The 22,361-nt window shown below is 43.7% G+C and overlaps 1 protein-coding gene across 1 annotated transcript in view; it reads right to left on the reverse strand.

Annotated features, from left to right (window-relative positions):
• LOC119397211 (derlin-1-like) overlaps nt 1-22,361 on the reverse strand; it is a gene marked incomplete at its 5' end in the record, with an annotated part of 32,108 nt that continues 9,747 nt past the window's right edge. The window contains 7 exon segments of the mRNA XM_037664648.2: nt 1-407; nt 11,823-11,933; nt 14,801-14,853; nt 16,318-16,413; nt 17,489-17,515; nt 18,739-18,788; nt 18,791-18,802. Coding sequence (XP_037520576.1) covers nt 260-407; nt 11,823-11,933; nt 14,801-14,853; nt 16,318-16,413; nt 17,489-17,515; nt 18,739-18,788; nt 18,791-18,802 — 497 coding nt within the window.

The raw sequence follows: 22,361 nt of genomic DNA on the forward strand, positions 1-22,361 counted from the left end.
TTTTATGGTTAAAGCTAAATTTATCACTCACTCGTGCCCAGCACGAAAAAGGAAATGGGGCCACATAAGTCGTAGTTGGGCCACATAAGTCGGAGAAGAAAAGGGGTCACACAACGACGAGGGAGGAATGGTGTGCAGGGCCATGCACTAGGCTTTGCACCACGCGACTGCCACTGCGCTTGCGTGACCAACTTAAAGTTCTTGCCCGCCCACCCCTCCTCAGGTAAGTGGCCGAGTCCCACTGCGAAGTGTCGTCGCCCTAGTTCCCGAGCACTTGGCCCCTGCCCCAGTTGTGCCAGCCGCCTCCTGCATTGGGATCGTTGTTGCCGGCGTCTGCCGCTCTCCTTGGTGCCGGAGCCTGGCCAAAGCCGCTCACACCGCCAACACGGTCGGGGAAGTAGTGGTACCTGCACAATGACGAAAAGAAGAGCGGTGTTCTTCATTGCCGAAGTAACCTGAAATGCCTAAGCAGAATCCTGAATTTGGCGCATTATTTATTGGCACTATTGACCAGTGAAACCTCATGCAAATTGTAGCAACGTGTGTTGCAATTACACCATCAAGCTGGTGAGGCCCGTGCATCCGTGGCAAAATGTTAATTTTGCTAGCTAGCTTCAACAGTTGGTGCCCGCTGCAATCTATAAAAGTTAAGATCCAAGCATGGTCAGAAAACAAATACACGTTTCGGCACTACTTCACTTACAGGTGCAACATAACAAACTGGCCAGTATAACAAGGAACACCAGTTCTGCTCAGCTCATTATTAAGGCATTCCATCTTAGCACTTAGCTCATTCGAATGACAGAACAGAGTTTAGTGGTGTGCGAATATTCGAAAATTTCGAATAGCAAATCGAATAGCGTTCTAATCGATTCAGTACTCGAATCAAGTAGTGCGTAGTAGAAATATTGAACATTTATCTAATATTTTTTTAATAATAAGCACCAATAAAAAAAACCTCAAAGGAACGAAATGTTTTAACAGATAGGGGTAACGTTTCTTGTTTTAATTATCAAATTACCTAGATGCATGCAGCCCAAGGTAGTACGGGACTATTGATGCTATTTCGATCACAGGATGAGGAGGTCATTATTAACGCGATAGCGTTAAAGAGCTCGTTTCGCAGAACTTCCAGTGTCAGCGTCGTTGGCTGTGAGCAAAAATCATCTAAGATACAAATAAAATAAATAATAATCTTGGGTGCCAGTGAGAATTGAACTCAGACCGTCTGCATGGCAAGCAAGTGTTCTACCACAGAGCATGCTATTGCTTGAAACTGATTTGGAAAAAAACACTACATGAATGTCATGTAGTGGGAGGAGTCTCCTTAACACAGGTAATATTGCGTGGCAGAAGTGTAGAATCACGCCAGGTGGCAAAATATGTGAATTGCATAACGAGTGGGTGTTTTAAAGGACCATCCGTTACAAAGTGCTCAGACATATTTAATCATCATCAGCTGCAAAAGCATCAACAAGGAGAGCAGTTGCATAGCTTCACGTGTTGCCTTACAGACGCGTAGTGGGCCCTTTGCTGATTCGTAAAAGGAATAATTATGGCGTAGTGGGCACTTAACAACCGTACTTGCAGAAGGCATTCTAGGATAGTTTGAAATGGCCAATCTTAGCGCACAGTCGTTCGTTTCCTTACGGGACTGTTGAGGCATGCACCGAGAACTAGGGGTGTGCGAATAGTGAAATATCATCTCGAAGTGAATAGTGCCGAACAGTGGCCAAAAATATCGAATATCGAATAAAACAGATTTTATTGAAAACTGAAAGAAAGGACAAAGAAATGAAATCTGCTCATGTCCTCAAGCACATAACTCGGTGAGTGACTGCAACCGAAAAAACTACAAATTGTACTACAATGGTAATGTTGTGCTTCATCGTCATGAGGGCTCTGGGCCCAAGAACCTTCATGTGCCTGTTCACAGCAGTGTTTTAACTGCGCACCGGAATGATAGGAGTTTCTGAACGAATGGTGCGGTGCGGCAGTGGTGACTGCACAGCGTGAACAAATTTTCACACGTGAAGCCAATCACCGAGGGCTTTGCGGGCCAAAGTAGCCGGGGCGCTTTACGGCGCTTGAGGCATACGCGACCAAACTAGCAAGAAGTCCGTGCCTTTATTTCGAAATCGAAGTTCTGAAGGGCTTGACAGTTTTCTCTCGTGTTTTTTAAAGACGATAGTCTTTCTTGGGGAACTTAAACGCAGAAATTTTGGTCTGCCTTTCTGTCTGTCTGTCTTTCTGTTTGTCGGCACGTTCCTCGATTCAGCCACTCGGCCAAAGTTGAACCACTTGCACAAGGGCCAGCCATCGTGAACGGCTGACTAGGTTCATACTTGTGTACATTGTTGATCAAAAAGCAAACATTACGCATATCTGAGGCGCAACATCACTAGGTAAGTATTAGGCGGTGTGTTCCTTTAACAGAAAATACATAGATACACAATTTTAAAGACCTTGATGGTATATGTGTTTAACGTTGAGACAGTAACGCGTTTATTAAAAGATTGCCACAGCTGAAGCGATCGGCGGTCCAAGCCGAGCAAGCGCGAGCGCCAACAACAACCGTCTTCGTCTTCTTCTTTCGCAGGCGTTCTTGTCTGCGCCCTACCATGTTACAAATCACTCCCCCGCGGAAAAGGAGCCATCCTGGCGACCTAAGGAACAGGTACAACTGGTGGGTAATATTGCGGCTTCAGTCGATCAACGTGAACAGTCTCGCGGCCGCGACGACGGCGGTCTGTAGATGATTGAACAGGCTCAATCATATAGTTAACTGGGGATGCTTGACGTAGGACGCGGTAGGGGCCTTCGTACTTAGGCAGTAGCTTTGTGGAAAGGCCAGGAGCGGAGGAGGGAACGCGAAGCCACACCAACATTCCAGGCGAATACGACTGAGGAGGCAGGTTTTCGTCGTGACGGTCCTTCTGGCCCTACTCGCCCTACAATGTTACAACCCTAGTTTTTTAAGGTGCGCTGAAAATGCGACTGCACTGAAACTTGTCTTCCTCCGTGCCCTCTGCACAAGCTCATGTTGTGTTTCGGTTTCGGTTCAGTACAGTATTGCATTGTACAAATGACAGGGGGCGCCGCTCTGGCATTCCTGTTTTAGCCAAGCGACGTGTAAGTAAGAGAGTTTGTGGAGAGTACTCGTTGAGTGCGAACGTTTCTTCTCCTTAGGCGCATCGCGCCAAACAGCGTGTTCGGGCTGGCCGGCGTCCCCACCGGTCGCGTTTGTCACCGCCGGTCTTCGTCTGCCGCTGCGCCGGGGCTACCAGCCCGCAACACAGCACTCGAGTTTCCCGACGTATTGCCAGATGGCGCCCATATCTCACGCAGCGCCTCTTCTATCGTCTTTAGACGACATTTGCAGCGAAGCACGCAGATACGCGGCCATTTTTTTTTTTTTCCGTACATGCGGACTGACATAATCTCCTGTAAAATAAACATGCGCTCGCTTTTGAACCAGGATATCGGTGAAAGCTTTAAAGAAATTCCTATTGTAATGACGTTAGCTTTAGTTTTAGCCAGCCCACCCTGACCAAGTTACACCATTGGCCTTTGTCGCGTTTTAGATATTCCTCCTGTCAAATTATTCGAAACTTCGAATACTAGCTATTCGAAAGTCTAATCGAATTATTTGGAATTCGAACTCGGATATTCGCACACCCCTACCAAGAACCGAAGCCAGGCTAGCAAACGAGAAGGTGATGCACACGGGGCCCGATTACGCTATCGCATTCTACTTTTGAAGGCGAAGCTCAAGCGTCCTCCAAGTTATTGCTTAACCCTTTGTGAGTTTGCCTATATTTTTGACACGATCATATAAAAACCGGCTGTGGTATATTCATATAAGTTACAAAGAAATAGTATAAAACAAATTTGATCAAAATTAAGCCAGTAGTTTACTGAAAAAAAAGTGGGATATATATGTCCCACTGACTCATGAGAGTGTTTTCGAAAAATCACGCCATATCCATGAAGTGAATAATGATGAGTGGGCGAAGCTCCGGAGGTAATCTGGTAAACCGTCGATCCCCGTAAATTTTGCCCACTCGATCATCATACAAAAACCTGACACACAAACGCGGGGGTCCTCATATATGACCTTAAGCTCAGGGAAACGTTTGTTGTAGGCGTTATCGTTTTGCCTTTCGAGGGCAAGAGCGCGTTCACGATCGTTTTCATTCATGGCAGAAAGAGAATGTGTGGTCTGGAACACGCTTATACTTCATGGTCATCAGCGTCATCGTCATCGTTATCACGTGTAATGGGTACATTCCACTATACTGGAACGCACTTATTCTTCATGGTCATCAGTCGTCATCGTCATGGAACGTGCTTATACTTCACGGTCATCAGCGTCATCGTTATCACGTGTAGTGGGTACATTCCACTATACTGGAACGCGCTTATTCTTCATGGTCATCAGTCGTCTTCATCATCTTTATCACATGGAGTAGATACATCCCACTATGCGTGGCTAAGAGATAGCAAGAGATGGCAAGAGTTTGCCAAGGGATGGCAAACGCGTGAGGGGGAGACAGAAAAGAAAATTAGGTGGGTAGATGAGATTAAGAAGTTTCTAGGTATAACGTGGCAGCAGGAAGCACAGGACCGGGTTGATTGGCGGAACATGGGAGAGGCCTTTACCCTGCAGTGGGCGTAGACAGGCTGATGATGATGATGATGATGCTTGGCTACCTACTACTACATACTACAAAGGAGGGACAGGCCCACACCCTGAGGCGCTTCGCCCCTAAAAGTGGGAAAACACTGTCCCCACTGTCTCATGAAGGCACCATCTCGAGATTGCATCAACAGGTATTTGGGATGAAACGGTCTAAGCAAGTGGCACAGAGTATCACTTCTGAAGGTGTGCTGAGGAAAGTTGTGATCTCATTCCAGCAGTAGAACCCCACCTGCACCTGGGCCTCTTGTGAGCCGTCATAGTGCTGTGGTCTGTTCCTGTAAAGCTTACTTCACAACATGCACCAACCATTCTTTTTGTCCATTTGCCTGTCCTTGCTTTGGCTTTCGAAATTGTAGAGTACAGCTGTTGTCCCTGAATATGCGCCTACTTTTCAAGAGGTATATGATATATATTTCATGTACTTCCTTCAATAAACTGAGTTGTGAGTTCGCGCCCGTTTGTCTTCTCGCCTTTCGTTTTTGTCTATTGTGTGCGCGCCGAAATGTTTCCAATATTGTCCTCAAACCAACTCGCCCAGCTCTCCATATTATTACATAGGTATATGATACCAAGAAAAATATTTAAACGCACCAATATCCGCAATTACGCTGAGGAATGAGCGTGGCAATATCGCAGGGGATTGTTTCGATGCATTTATCGGTCAGGTTATTCCGCAAATGTACAAAAACATGAGGTGACTGGAAGCTAAAATCACCTCTCTAAAAATCCAGAAAAAGAGGGAATTATCTGGTATTTTGATGGTAGGTTCTTTCTATCTGAAGAAGAAGAAAATTCAGAAGCTATCATGAAAAAGTAATCGAAATTCAATGTCATTGTAACATACTCCTGCCCTTCGAAAGTGTGGTAAAAGATTTTTCCTCGAGAATACAAAGACTTGGGTAAGATATGAGTGACTTATCGTTGCACTAATTGCAACGGGTGATGTGGGAGAAAATTTTTCCTGCAGGCGAAAAAGTGGGACGTATGTGTCCCGCTGTCACAAAACGGGTTAAATTCCAGTGTCGCCGAAGTGACAAAGTCGTCAATCCACTACAGTCGATCCCGGATATATCGAATTATTGGCTATATCGAACAGTTGAGAAATCCCCTTGAATTTCCCATGTAAAAGTATAGGGCCAGTGCATACGTACACCGAACTCCTGCACAGCGAAACATCCGATATATCGAACGCTGCGCCGCGCCAAACTCCAGAGAGTGCATTTTACCTAACAAGTGTTGGTCATTTTCGGCCGCGTTCTGTCAGTTCCGATCAATCTTCGCGCGCAGGTGACGAAAAGGTGGTGTCGTTGCATTACGTTGATCTGGTTGCTTGCGCAGCGCTTGCGAGTGCACCGACTTGTTCGATGCGCAATCTGTAGATTGTAATGCACGTGCATAGTGTTTTTCAAAGGGGCCGATTGCCGAAGGCACCAAAATGAGATGACTGCGGAGATACTCGGCTGCCTCGTCGCAATGTTCGCATTCCCTTCTCTGTTCACGCACGATTGCATGCGGGCCTGAAAAGCATGGCCTTTGAGATCCGCAACCTCACGACGTATTTTTGGCGTTTTCGGTTATAAAACACATCTCGGAGGCTACGCTTTTTTGCTTTTCACGCCAAAGCAGCAGCTGCTTGCTACAAAGCTACAAGTGGCATCGCCATCGCCAAGGTGCCGACGGTCGCAACTTGTTCCTTCGTTGTTAGTTTGTGGGCTGCGTCGCTGCGTTGTCTCTTGCGGCTTGAGGACTCTTGTACTTCTCGCTTCGTTCTTGACAAATCCTCATTCGGGAGTCGAACTAAACATTGACCCGCTCGTAGCGATAAAATGTTGACTGGTGCTTGGAACGACGTCAAGCAAAGCACCGTCATGAACTGTTTCCTTGCGGGCTTTGGCTCCAGGTGACGACTTTGGGTGCATCATGACTTCTGACAACGGCGTACGGTGCCTCAGTGAATTTTGCGACTTAGCATTTCCGGGCGCGCTCTCGGACGGGAGTACAGCAAGCGACTTCATCGGTGCAGATGACAACGTCGCTGTTTCCGACTGCATCGATGCTGCTATCAAGGCTGACGTTGCCGGTGCTGCGGAAGCGGACCCGTACGGTTATGAAGATGTCAACGCCACCGCCAAACAACCTCTTACCGCGCTCCAGAGCTTGCATCACCGTTCAGCATCAGCCACCGCTGTTGTGGCCGAAGGTGCTGAATTTGCTTATTTGGAAAGCTTCAGTTATATTTAGGATGACTTGATGAAGTTGAAGGCGCGCAAGAAGCAAGACAAGTTTACGGACTATTTTCATGCGAAATAAGTGCAGTAACTTGCAAAAGAAGAAGTCGCCACCTTCTTATTGAGCATACTAGTTGTGAGCGAATCGTCATGTTAGCGCTTGTTACGAATTCCGGAAACTGTTTCGAGACCTGCAATACATTAATATAAGCCTTAAATACGCATATTTTATATTTCGAATTATCGATATATCGAACTATTTCACGATCCCCTTAGAGTTCGATATATCCGGGATCGACTGTATCTTCATCATGACACTTGTGATGATGTTGACTCGTGACTATTGTTTAATATTTAAATAGCAGTTTTGTTTAAAGGCTGTTCACAAAGGGCCACCTTCACTCCTGTATTTCAACTTGTAGTTGCAAAATATTTCTCAGGCTCTAGTTGCTGCTGTATACGAGCTAGCCTCTGTTGACATAGCTGTGGTATTTTTCTAGTCAGTTAAAAGTGATCGTAATGTTCCTTTGTTAAAGCTTGTGAATAGCGGTTTCAAATAAAACACTGTGGACTTCATGGGCAGTTTCGAAAATGGTTACATTACCATTCTAGGGCTGCGTTGAAAATAGTTGCCTTACTATTCGAAAACTATTCGAACGGTGTCCAGCTTGTATTCGTATTCGGTGTCATCACTATTCGATTCGTATTCGATTTGGTTCTAAAATTCACTATTCACACACCCCTAGCAGCATTGCACTGTTATCCCCACCATGTACAGCTTTCTTGTACAGGCCACTGCCCACCTGCAAAATAAACATTTTGTTGAACGTAAAGTGCTACGTGTGTATTCTTTGTACCTCTATCTTTGTTGGGTTTCTTCACTGTATCACCATATTGTATGGTTGTTAGAGGCATATGCTTCACTTCAAGTCCTCTCTTATTTAATTTTTATTATATTTTTGATTGACGTCAAGGCTGCGTAGGAGACACCAATTACTCTTAGAAGTCCTGCAATGCTCCCAACAAAGCTCGTTGGGCAACACCGGTAGCAGCATAAATGGTGCGTCAATTTGCACACTTTGTGCGACGCACATGACGTCGCCGAGCGATACTGTGATTATTCATTGAAATGTACCATGCAATTTACATACGCACAATATCGCACGCCCCATCGTCCAGTTCCGTTATCCTTATGCAATACAGACCCAATATGCATGCATTGATACATGCTACACTTCATGCCACCCTTTTTAGTGACATCTGTGCACTATGGGGCAGGACATCTAGCCACAACAATGCCAGACAACACCTGCTTGCCCAGCCACCCCTACCAAGTAAATGGCATGCCCATTAGCTAACCAGTGCAGAGGTTCTCAAACTGAGTTTTGTGGAACCAAGGGACTTCATTATGCACACTTGAGGATTCTGCAAGCAGCCACAATGAATGTTACACTGTCCTGCTCTCCTCTCGTTAAGCACAATTAATTGGAATTAGACAAAAAATCTGCACTGCATTTTGGATTCAACAAAGGCATCATATGCCACATTTGCACATTAGTAGTCCGTGAGAAGTCAAAGAACCACATACAGTAAAAGTTAGTTAATTTGAACTCGGTTAATTCGAACTTACAGTTAATTCGAACTGACGCCCTGGTCCGGACAAAGCCCTGTGTATTTCTATGGGGGAAAACTCCCGATAATTCGAATGCGTCGATATCCCCAATGGTTAATTTGAACTGGGAGTCTCTGGTTTTCAGTGCTCCTCACAGAAGTCAACCCAAAGTGATCACAATGTGTTTCAAAAGATGGTTGGTCCCTCCATCATAGGAATCGGAATAACACGAAAGTAAAGCGTGCCCTTGCAGAAGTAACTGAATCTTTACTGTATATTGATATAAGAGAGTTTGCACAATGCATATTGATATCTGGCAGCTATATATAGCACCATTTAACGTGTATGCACCCACTTTGATGATTGGTGGTACATCTCCATCCCAACGACTAATGTCCATCTTAAATGATTACACAAAACCTTGTGGTAGCTGTAGTAGTTAACGGTGAAAGCGTAATCAGAGAACGAGGTGTGATAGCCAGAAGAGCGTCGCATATTGGACACAGAACTTGGTCGCCATCCCGCGGCATGTTAAAATGTGATTGAACACCATGGTTGGACTAGAGGGAAACGCAAAGTGCGTCTTGCCGCCCCCCCGGCCGCGATTTTTCTCGGGGCCAGTCAGGTTAGGCAGGCGCGCGTCGCAGAGCTGTTTTTGGTTTGGATTAGCGTGATGCGATGAGCGAGGCCGACGCTTTTACGACGCTTGCGCTAAGATCGCCACCTCGCGGTGTGTTAAGGCATTGACAAAATTGAACTTCTATTGAAAATGCGCCGAATGGGACGGACGTGTAACGCGTTGCAGGTGTTAATCGCGGAGGCTACAGTAATGACGAATTACTTTACCGCTCCCAGAGGGCAACACCACCCCGTCGACCGGGAGAGTGGTAGATATAAAAGGCGCATTTGTAAAACCTCTAGAGTCTGTGACCGTGGCGCAGTGGATAGTGTGCCCGGCATCTGATGTTGCGGACCGAGCGGTACCGTGGGTTCGATGCCCGTTGACGGAACTTTTTTTCTTTGCCATCTGATCGTGTACATTTTTTCGATGTCATTTCCGTGACGGAAATACGTCACTGAAGTCTTGGTGAACCTCGGCATAAAACACTTTCGTGTTAAAACAAACCAAACCAAATTTACTAGAGATGCAAAACAACGAACAGCAGCATTTCTCAGCAGATGAGAATTCAGACACTGCGCTGGAACTCTGCCATGTAAATAAACTTCTTTTCGAGAATAAATAGTGTCATATATTTCACATCAAGGCTCAATGCTCACATGAATGCATGTTGGTGCTTGTTTCTGGCGTATCATTGACTGATCAATTAATTCTGTCAACTCTTAGAGCTCCGTGAACCTATTTTCAGAATTCACCAGCCACATACGTAGTAGCGCCTAGTTCGCGATAACAAGTCCAGAGGTGGCTTCTTTGGGTTCTGCCCGCTCAGTGCGGTGTGATGTCCGTTCATTCCAGCGTCTGCCCGCTAATTCGAACTCCGCTTCATTCGAATAATTTTATAGTCCCCTTAGAGTTCAAATTAACGAGCTTTTACTGCATAAACTTTCATTTTTATTGTGTGATCTACAGACCCGTGAGCTCTGATTCCTCAGTCATCAATGCAGTTTGTAAGATGTAGGCGGGAACCAACACAATTGCAGCCTCCATTTTCTGTGGTCGACACTTGATGCCGATGAATACTAATAATAACGGCTACCTACTTAATGACATTTTGTAGCGGACATATGTACACAGGGCTCCATGCAAGGAAAGAGCTACATGGGCATTTAATTTAGGCTAAGCGTTGTGACCAATAGAAAGAAGACTATTATGCTGCACAACTGACATGTGGCATTTATCATAAACATGTCTATTAAGCTGGTCCAACTCTTTGCGTGAAGATGCTGTAGATGGCCTGCAACCCCAAAATAGTAGGTGTATGGTGGGCGTGCACTGCATTACAAAAATAAAAGGTTATTGCAAGTTTTTGCAAGTTTCCCATTAATGGTGACAGCGTTTGTGGTGTCTTGACTTCTCTCTTGTGTCAGTGTTTCCACGCCCAGTCTTTCAACATGAATGGTGATGGCTTTTGAGATAAAGAATACACCCTACTATATAAAATGGAGGCCACAATCAGATGTCGAAGCCCTGCTTTTCTAGACAGAAAATAATTAAATAAATAAATAAACGAACAGATGCCCCGAATTCTGTGTGCTGAAACCCACTGCCACTAAACCAGACTGATGCTTTGAATTTCAATGTATATTGTTTGTATTTTGGATGCTGCAACTCGGTGAACATTTTGAAGCTCGCCAAGTTCAATTTCTGGCCCCTACAATGTACACCTTGGTCCATTTTCAGCAATAAAACAATTTTTTTCTACGTATGTTCAGACAGAGTGAAAGTCAACGTCACTGTGAGTTGTTGCAGGAACATCAAGGCAGTGTAATATGTATTTTAATATTTTATGTTTTTTATGGCTTAGGAAATAGCTTATGAAGTCTTCTTCATGGCCAGAGCAGTATGCTTCTTGTTTAACCCTTTGAAGGTCGATTTTTTTTCTACAAAGCTCAACTAGATGGTCAAATTACTTTATTGCAGATGTACAAAATGTATTAAGTTGAGAAGAAATTGTGAAAAAAGAATAATAGGAACAATATTTTGGTGTCAGCATCACTCAGAATTACAAAATGTTCAATAGTATTTTGGAATGTGGTACTATTCCCTGAAACAAGGGTCCCCTGTTCAAACAAGCTAAGAGCAGCACCAATAAAGACGGAAATCAGCTTCCGCCACCCCTGCAAGGGAGTGCCAATAAAGACAAAAATTAAGTTTCGCACGCCTCCGTTGCAAACATGCGGCAAAACTAAAACCACGAAAGGGCATCGCCCATCAACGTTGCCAGAGACCGAGCGACATGCTGAAGCTAGAAATCGGTTCTGTTTATCTCCGCAACAAGGTAGCACACTCAAGTTTATTTGAAACACTTCTTGCAAGTCCTAGAAGGCCGCAGCACCTCTCAGTGAGCAGCATCATTATTATGGAGTGAAATTTCAAACAGGGTCAAAACCGTACCCATTTGGTAAAGACATTGTGGGACAGAAAACTGCCGCCAAACATGTACGGCAAAGATCCTCAAAGGGTTAACAACACAGCTCAAACAATTTTTATATTCACAGTCCCAGCATGTAGAAGGGCTTAGCTGACCCCTCTTTTGTGAGATTGCTGCTCTGAGAACCAGCAGCAATGAGCTGCCTCACTGAGACGAGTGTGCCCACTCACAAGATGGAGGGAACCTGGAGCAGGTTGCGGCCACCAAACTCCTGCGGGTACTTGAACATGAGGAAGAAGTAGAGGTGTCCCACCAGAATGCCAATCAGCTCATACAGGCCCCTGGAGGAAACAGTCGGGAGGGAGGAGAAAAGCACGAAATGCACATTTAAATGAGTTCATAAGAGGGCACACTTTCATAAGGACATAAGGCACTTTCATTAGGGCATAACAAATTTTATAAGGGCGTAAGACACTTTTATAAGGGCATAAGGGTACACACTAAGAAAAAATAAGAGTATTTCGGGAGTACTTCTGCCACACAACAATAATCGTGATCCACCTCGCGTACTTTCCTCGCATTATCAATGCGGTCCCGGCACTTCCCAGTCACGAACGGCGCGTGCATTATCAGCATGACATAGCATTCTCGATTGGAAAGTAACGAGAGCCGGGTATTCAAGAAAGGAAGCGCGAGCAAGACAGATGACGATTATTGTTGTGCGGCGGAAATACGCCCCAAACACTTGATTTTTTTTAGAGTGCATGAGGGTATAATGCACTTTTGTAAGAGTGCAAGGCATTTCCATTAGGGCATAACAAACTTTCATGAGAGCATAAGGCCCTTCCATAAGGGCATGACACACTTTTGTAAGGGCACAAGGCACTTTCATATGGATATCACACACTTTCATGAGGGTGTGACACACTCTCATAAGGATATAGTCTACTTTTCATTAGTCAAAGAGGTACCAAATTTTATTACTTCAGCCATTTTTTTAATACCTCTTGTGTTCAGGAAGAGCTCTCTCTCTGGCATGTAGACATTGGTGTCCTGAAGGCTTGAAACGATTGTAGCCTTAGGCTTTCTAAAGTCTCATTTATGCATTCCAGGTGCACTGCTCTGAGTGCTCGTTGCTAATCCTGTAAGCATCTCGGAAATTGTGCTCTGCAGTATGAATGCATGTACAGTCAAACATTGGTATAACAAATATGGTTCTAACAAACTATCAGTCGTAATGAAATAAATGAAAAATAGTTTTGTTATTGATACAGTGTAATGAATACAGGTTCACAACATATTTATAGATATATAACAAATCTATTTCCGCATCAGATGTGACTACATTGTAATTAGATTTGACTGTACTTAAATATTTATGCAAACGAGACTAAGACCGTCTAATATCAAGCTAGCCAGATGACGACGGCCATACATTCTATGCGTGACACATAGCAGGCGCTGCTCACATTCGTAACACAAAAATGGTGCATCACGTATCAAAAAGAGACGTACATGCAGCAAAATGTGTAACTACTTTCACTTGGAAGGTGTTACAGATCTGAATTCATTTGCACCATATGAGCAATGTCACAGACTTCTACGAGCAGCGGTTGTAATGCACTGCAAAACTGCACTCATGACTGAGATGCAGCAGGCCACGGTACGATTGGAAGCTAAAAGTTTCATAAATACAGTAGATCCGTAATAATTCAAACAAATTTTAAATTTTTGGTGGGCCAGCCATGTTTTCAATGTATTTTAAAGCAACTTAATTCAAACTGCTCCACTGCGTAAATTCGGTTAATTGATACTTTTGGGTTGTCAGTGCCAGAAAATATCTGCTGCCTTTGCCAATTGTAGTTGAAGATTTCCGTAAATTTGGTTAATTCATACTTTTCGCTTGTCAGTGCCCGAAAATATCTGCTGCCTTTGCCAATTCTAGTTGAAGATTTCCGTTATGTCACTACCAGACAAAAATAAAGCCAAATGCCTGCATCCAAAGTGGCCAAACTAGCCAAACCACGGGCACCAACAATAGCAGTTGATGAAAGAAGAAGACGAAAAAAAAAGACGGTATGGCCTTGGTATATTGCTTGCTGAATGCTTTGCGAGTCAATTTTGCGACAGTACTCTGGTGTCATGCGGAGAAGTGTACGAAGATTGGGAAGAGGCTACCAGCTGTCACAGGACACAGCATATTTTGTCCCTTAATTACTCCTGTTCACACCCTATATAATAATGAGTACCAGTACGATTGCTGACGTCTAAAAACTTTACCAGCAATCATGCAGATTGGCTGCATTCGATGGAGGTGAAATGCACCTCAGCAGTAATGAGATTTAAGTGCACACTATGGAACCGCAGGTGGTCAAAATTAGTCGAGTCACCCACTACGGTGTGCTTCATAAGCACATCGTGACCTTGGTAGGTGAAAACCCAGCAATTAATTTTTTTACACCTATAACAACTCCAGTGCAAAATGCATGAAACGAGAGTTCTGCGAGTGCATTACTTTTGAGCAGTCATGGCAGCACTGCCACCTGTGAATGAAACAGGAGTATAGTGAGTAGGCGACAGAGCGGAGTGTTACTAATGCCGGTGCAGAGCATTACAAATGCCAGTGTTTCAGGCCACCCATGCACGGTACGATCCACTCGCATTTAACCTTTCACGGCACTGAACATAAGTGTACAACTGTCTCTTTCAACCAATCAGTGAAAACTTTCCTTGGTGACTAAGAGAAATGAAGGCCTATACCAACCAACAGCGAGAAACACAAGAAAAAAAGATTAAGCAGAACCTAAAAAAATTGTGCTCATGATGATACTATATACACATTTATGGAACAGCTCATATTTAAGACTCATTTGCTGTTTTGCTGCATTTTTTATAGAGCTGGCAAACAGTACGCCTATCGGGTTAATAGAGATTGTGTTCATGCAAGCTGATAATGATAAGTGCAAGTGCTCTCTTGCACGTGAGCTATTTGACGAAAGGAGACAGCGGTACCATTGCGATGTTTCACCAGTCACAGTGAATCAATGATGCAGACACAAAGGACAAACGGAGACTACGCTTTGGCCGCCCTATGATGCTTTTCTCTACATCCTCCTGAGAAGCCACTAGAACATGCTCTCCATACCCACTTTCACACACTCAAAAGGCCCAAGAGCAGATGGATGAAAAACATGGCTAATTAACTTACCCGCCACTGATAATCATGTTGAATGCAAGCAGGACCCATGGGAGGTAGATGGCCTGCAATACAATTGGTCGTGAATGCATGTATAAATCAGATAGTGCAGCACTAACTAAAGCAAAACATTTTGCACAGCTCGGCGCACAAACACAGGCAAAAGAATGTGACAGAAAACAACTAAATTCATCGTATTTTTTTCCCATAGTGCAACCATAGTATACCAGTAGATAGATGATAGCAGGTTCCTTTAATTAGACAATGCAAAGCCAACAAAATTCACCAAAATTATCCAGCAGGTCGAATTCAACAAGAGCCAGCAGAAACACTAAAATGTATCACTCATTTATTTGGCAGTAACATTTAGTCAAATTGAACGTGCACCAATTTTTTATGGGCTAAATTTAAACACTCATGTAAAATGACATTGGAGCTTCTAAACAACATATAAATCGAACATGCATTCGTTTATTATTATTATCATTTCTTTTCAGAAGAAGCAGCATTCCCCTGATTCTGCTAATTTAAGAAAATGACAACACCAGCAGTCTTTACTTCCGCAAAATGGCAATTTCCTTAATGCACACTGTCCTCACTCCTCGACATCACTTTATTGCTATGAAGAACCATAGCAGGTCACTTTTGGGTGAAAGTTAGTTTTGTTTACTCGGGTTGGTGGCAACATTGAACTTTAGTAATATAGTACCTGCTGGGGAAAGGAAATTTCTTTGTTAGGTTAGAAACTTTGTAAAATCGGGTTTCATTAGACCAAGTTTTAACTGTATTAAGACGAAGTGGTCACCACCGATGACGGGCACAGGCGAGATGACTAAAAATTTGAATTATACAGCGAAAAGGAATTTTCGGATTGAAATAAAGAAAGTTTGCCCACCATCAAAAAAGTTTTCAACACACCATACCCCACTCTGATTATGCCAGTTATGTGCACAGTATTGATCCAACAATATTAAGATAGATAAAATTTAACCAAAAGAGAACCATGTTTTGCTACATTCGACTTGCCATAGCAGGCACACAAGTTGAACCTACAATTTAATAATAATTGTTGGGTTTTAACATCCCAAAACCACGATATGATCATGAGAGACGCCATAGTGGAGGGCTCCGGAAATTTCTACCACCCGGGGTTCTTTAATGTGCATCTAAATCTAAGCACACAGGCCTCGAGCATTTTCGCCTCCATCGAAAATGCAGCCGCGGCAGCCGGGATTCGATCCCACGACCTTCCGGTCAGCAGCCGAGCGCCATAACCACTAGACCACCGTGGCGGGTTCTCCTACAATTTGTTTTCCTCCCTCGTTTAAATGTTCCATGCAAAATGTTATTTAGCAAAGTGGCTGCCTGAGCTACTTGGTAATCCACACTGAACATAAATGGTGCAAAACCAACACACGGATGAAAATCAACAAGATGGCACAATTGCTGTCCCGTCCTTTGGACCTTTTGGTAAATCCATTAAATTGCCTCTCTGCCCTTCCACAAACAATGTGGTCCCATGCACTCACCTTGAACTGGGTGCCAAACCAGAAAGTGACAATGACGTCCTTGTTGAGCTGACACCAGACGTAAAGGACGCTCAGCACCATGGGGTCCATGAGAAGCTGTCAACCGGCAAGGGAGAGTAATACATTTTAGTGTAAAGTTTCAGGGTAGCTGGCTGGCCAATGATACATTGTGAAGTGCTTTCAAAGGAGTAATTTTCATGATTTTGAGGGATTGTAAAAGCGGCACTTTTCATTTCTTTGGTATGCAGTGTTAACACTCGCTATACACCGGAACTATACAAGACGAATAAAATAATTTACTTTGGTTTTAAAGTTTTTGCGCCTGGCATCTGCAATCCAGTCCCACCACAATAAACATCATACGAGGGTCAACACAGTTCACTGGGTTTACGAACTCTGCATCCTGCATGCAGCCTAAATTGCAGAAATTACCATCAGAGTCGCCAGACGACAATTCACTCGTTTACGTGCACCACGTGCGACTGACAGCAGATGAGAGAGTTGCTACTAGTACGTTGAGAGTTGCCGCCTCCCCGTGACATCAGGCTGTGTTTATGTGTCACTGTGAAACTGCCTGCTTGATATCAAAAACGAAAGTGTTTTTAAGGTAGTGGTGTTAAACACACAGTCAATGCATTCCCAGGCACCAAGATACTCTTTTTAGAGTTCTCGACACCAGTGTTTAATATTTAGAGCAACAATCTAAAAATATTTAAAATCCATGTCAGTGCTCCTTTAAGATGGAGTACCTTAATTCTCACCAATTTTCACACAAAAGCTTTTGTAAAACAGGCAAGCTACATAGATGAGTGGCTGGCCTTTACTCCTTCGAAATAGCATGCACTTATGCGAACAAAACTTCCTTTTGCACTCATTAAATATAAGTGCATAGCCATGCTCATTTGCATGCACCTATCTTCCTTCCAACTCATGCAACTATCCACAATAAATTTTTTTAATATTGCACTGCGCATAAAAAGCCCCAGGACATACATACATAATACATACGTACATACATACATACGTACGTACATACATACATACATACATACATACATACATACATACATACATACATACATACATACATGCATGCATGCATACATACATACATACATACATACATACATACATACATACATACATACATAAGCTCAGAAAATGCACTTACCATGAGGTCTGACAAGAGGGCGACAATCTGCATTTGGAAGTCAAGGTCTCACAGGTGTTTTGCCAAAGGGGGCGTTACTATACTAAGTGACCTGCAAGACGAAGGTGTGCGCGATCTACAAACTGTGCTGGGAAGCAGATACACCTAGTATAGCGAGTACATGGTGTTACATAGCATGGTATTCTTTGAAAGGCAGTCTGCTACACCAAATTTGATGATAAAAACAGTGAGGCAACAGCTGCATAGCTTCCCTTATCGGCATTGAACTTGTGCTAAGCTGCACTTCTGATGAGATAAAGAAATTCACAGTCCTTGTGTAAATTCCTCAGGAGGGACTCGGTATTGTCACAGATGAATGAATGCAAAGAGAAACAATTAACAGGCAGCCGGCACTGTGGCTTTGCACACTTTAGACAACCATCTTACTCAATGCTGATGGGCTGGGCCGCTGAACAAAGATTGCTCACCGTTTGGTGACGTAAGCAGTGATGTCGCCTCGAAGGGTGCAGCTTTAGGTATGCTCTTGGGCATTGTTTTGGTTTCGCATGCTCCAAGATCAGTCAACTTTCCATGCCAAAGTTTCGTGGGTAATCCCATTTCATTTTTTGGATACAAAAGGAGATACGCTTTTACAAAGAGCTGCTTTTAATTATCAAAATACGACAAGCCTGCAAACATGTTAGTTTATAAGTTAATAGATTTTCATTCGTAAGGTACTAAATTACGCCGAGTCACCCCCTGCACCACCACTGACAGCATGTCTCCAGTGCAGCTTCCCTTTATATCACATGGCTATCTTTTTTTTAATATCATTTGATCTCTTCACTTGAACAGCCAGTATCACACATCTTCAGTTACAAGTGCTTCTCCATATGCGAGTAACACTGTAAATAATGCATACATACTTACAGTATTTATTCTGAATGGAACAGCATGTAAACTCACCAAGATGCTTGAATGAAATCAACTGGCAATTTAGCTACATGAGTTGTGCATGCCTAATGATATTATAAACACTGCCATTTACAGACTCTTGCATGCTTTTTACTAGTGTTACACACTGCTGTTTCATGTTCTTTCTGATAGTCAACACTGTGGCTACTACACAATCCATGGCTGTTTTCACACTGTTGCTCTGATGAAAACTGTTGCTCTGTCAGAAAGCTGCAGCAACGAGATCCAATACAGACACTACAGCAGTACTGTAGTAAGTGAGCCTAGACTCAACCAAGAGCCAGCGTGAAGGATACAACTATGCAGATCCAGTTGAAGAGCAGCATGAAGAGGTAATTGGTGGGTGACCATCAAAGAGACCTGGAAAAAGAATAAGAACACACAGGAAGCATGCGCTGTAGCAATGCATAAAAAAGCTATGCCTGGGAACCATTTAAAAGACTGCTGGCAACAAAACCTATAGAGCCAGTGTTTCTGCTACAGTACACTTTAAAAGAAAGAAAAAAAAACAGCGCATAAAAAGGCGTGTCTTTTTGTTCCACAAGAATAATGATCATCTGGCTTGCTTGTCTTTCCTTTTTTGAAAGCTCGGCACTCACCACTTTCCTATCAGGAATGCTATGACACACCGATAACGCACACACTGTTCGTAAACTGGAAGTGCTGGGAGCGTGGTGTAATAGAAGAAAATGCAAGCAAGCCAGAAGACTACTATTACTGTGGGACAAAAAAACACCCTTTTTACTTGATACGGAACAAAGGAGTGCTAAAGACATGGAAATGCGAAGAAGAGAACACAGGGCAGGCACACAGGACAGGTGCATAGTGTTCTGTATCAAGAATGGACCAACTTGCCCAAAAACATGTCTTACTAAATCATTTTTACGCGTTCTTTCTTTTTTAGGGTGTAAAAACTAGCCTGTAATGCAGTAATTGTCGAAAAAACCTCGTTCATATCACTAAGACAGGTGTCATTCATCGCGGCCTCCTTTGCTGTGGCTAAACGAAGTTTCATGTCAAGGAGTATCAAGAGTGGCGTAACATTGCAAGCATTCTAATAAGCACAGCTTTGGAAATGTAAAAAACGGTTAAATCAACGCCATAACGTAGTACACTGCCTTAAAGTTAGGTTATAATTAATAATTTCTGGGGTCTTTTAAGTGGCAAAACCGCAATGTGATCATGAGGCATGCCGTAGTGGAGGGCTCCGGAAATTTCACGACCTGAGGCTCTTCAACCCTTTTCCTACTGTAGACAAGCTGAGCGCATCCACACGGTTTATACCACTTCCAATGAAGACGAGCTGGGTTTGCTCACACTCACAGAAGCGCTTATGCCATGCCGCAGTCATGCTACCCTGATCCATTTTGTTGAGTTCTTTTTTGCTTTGACAGACGGTGCAGTAAAAAATGAAAAAAAAAAAAAACGTGCTAAAAGCATGCAAAGCAGGCAACTGGGATTGAAAAATGGCATCGTCTTCTGTGCGCGCGTATACCGGCAACAGCTGCGCTCGGAAAAAAAAAGAAAGAAAAAAGAAGTGTGTCTGTCCATGTTTTGTTGGACTCGAACAGTAAAGAACAATTTCAGCTCTTCTCCGAGTGTGGCAGCGATGACACAGAGCAGCTCATCTTCTCTGAATTTTCCGATTCAGACGATGACCACATATGGCGTATCAGTGGAGGACGCCAGCAGATGTAAAAAAACCCCCATCGATGCCTCCAAGGTTTGTTTTCACAGCCTGCTTCTCGATGTACTTTATTTTTTTAACTTCAAAAAGAAATCTTGCACACTGACCACTACAGAGGTTTGGGAACTCTCCATGGCACTGTGCAGTGAAGTCAACGCTCTTCACAGTTAAAAAAAATATTTTGCGTGTATCTTGTAACAGCCCAGGAATGTAAAGAAATGAATTCATGTCTCTGGAAGTTACTCTTTCAGGTAACAGATGCTGACATTGAAAACCCATGCTTTCATATATCACTAACACTGGAAATGACTGCAGGAACTTGAAATACATCAAGGCTGCTATCAAAGGTGACAGGGGAAGGGGGGAGGGGGCCCAGGCCCCCTCCACTCCTAGAGCTGCATACCTCAGCAGCATTGAAACTGAGACCCGGCGAGTTGGTAAATGAAAATAACAAACAAAAATACAGAGTGACAAGACACAGACGAAGAAGACTACGAAACATGGGTGCTGGCGAAATACACCACCTGTGTTTCATCGTTTTCTTTGGTTGTCTGCATTTCATCGCATTATTTTTTCATTGCGGCAGATACCTCTGCAACCCAAACTAGCAGCGGCTGAATTTTGTTCTAGACATGTAGTATGCTGCTAGAATGAAGCCTATACAAACAAACCACCAAATTTTCCACATTGTACTTCACTCACAAGCTCAGAAGAATTTGTTCACAAGCTAGTTGGTACATCATATTCACTATAGGTTTGTGTCGCATGAAAAAAAAAATAAACAGAACAAGAAGAACTCACAAAATATAGACAAGCCGACTGCATCAAAGCCCAGTAGTCTGGCAGTCTCCCCCACTCTGAAACCCACCTCTGAGCAGATGGGGGAACCTATGGCTGCCACTTGCCGTTGCATGTGTGCGTTGGCACTTTTCTACTGCATTTTTTCATGCGAGTGATAGAATAAGGGCAACATTTAACGCCAACACGCTTGCTGCACTGTTCAGTGCCAAACCATGGGAAAAAAATGTGTGCTGTGGTCTCACGCCATTTCAAAGTGGATGGCAATGAATAGTCCCCTCATTTTTTACATCATACAGTCCACACCTAAATGGCAGCCACTGTTGCCAGAGTGGCTCACACATGACGTCTAACTGAAGCTCTTGAGTTATATTCCACCGACACTACAGTTCTTTTTATATGTAACCCTAGAATACTGTAGGCACGGCAGCCCTAAAGTCACTAGAATGGAAAAAGTACCACGTTCGTTTTCTCTTTGCCGCCCCCCCCCTCCACCCCCTTGGCGGTGTGCGCTCGCGATTCGTTTACCGTGGTCATTTCGCACCATAAATGGTCCTGGTCACTTGCCTTGCCTGTTTCTCCCGGCCGCCAACACAGTGTGCTCTGGGCGGCGATTGTTTTTGTAGCTTGACAAAAAGAGCACACAAACTTTATGGAATTGTTCTTACGCTTGATGGTTAACGAGCCTATGAAGACAACGAAGAATGCCCGTGTGCTGTGCTTTTGGATGCAGCAACCGGCTAGAAGCGGGCGAAATGCGCTTTGCCATTCCATACAGGAAAAAAGATGCCAAGCGACAGGCTGTGTGACCGCACAGAATACGGAGGGAGAAATTTTGTTCCCACGAATGATACCCACCTTTGTGAGGTAACTGTTTCGTTGAGTACTATTTGCAAATGATGTTTTGGGGCATGTTTACGTCATCCCTATACTAGTGCAGCATGTTTCACGAGGTTGCCATAGAATGTACATGCACAATAACATTGCCGGGCAGCTCTTAGGGTGGTTGGCATAAGAATAATGCCTATGGGCTCACAGATAACGATCAGTGCAGCATAGAAACTGGCTGCTACAAATTTCCACTGCAATCACTTTCTATAAGGCACACTTTTGATAGATGGTTTTTTTACGTACATATTGTTGCTCTTATTCATACTTTTGCGAAGCGACATGCACAGAGCTGCGGATTCTCCTTGAATGTTTGCGGCATAATTTTCTTAATATCACGAGGTATGTGTGACGTACCTGTTTTTAAAGCTCCTGCAAGCGAATTCTGACCTGATTTCATGAATGACAAGAGGTGTATGTTGTTTAGGGTTGATGGCTTGAGTCCCTTATTAGCTTCGTGAAAAGCGGCCCTGATAATGTAAGTGTTTATAAAGGTTTGCCTTAAGGAAAAAGAATGAGGAGCGCTCATGAAAATTCCGGGAAAAC

Source organism: Rhipicephalus sanguineus, chromosome 6, assembly GCF_013339695.2.
Source record: "Rhipicephalus sanguineus isolate Rsan-2018 chromosome 6, BIME_Rsan_1.4, whole genome shotgun sequence".
NCBI lineage: Eukaryota > Metazoa > Arthropoda > Arachnida > Ixodida > Ixodidae > Rhipicephalus > Rhipicephalus sanguineus.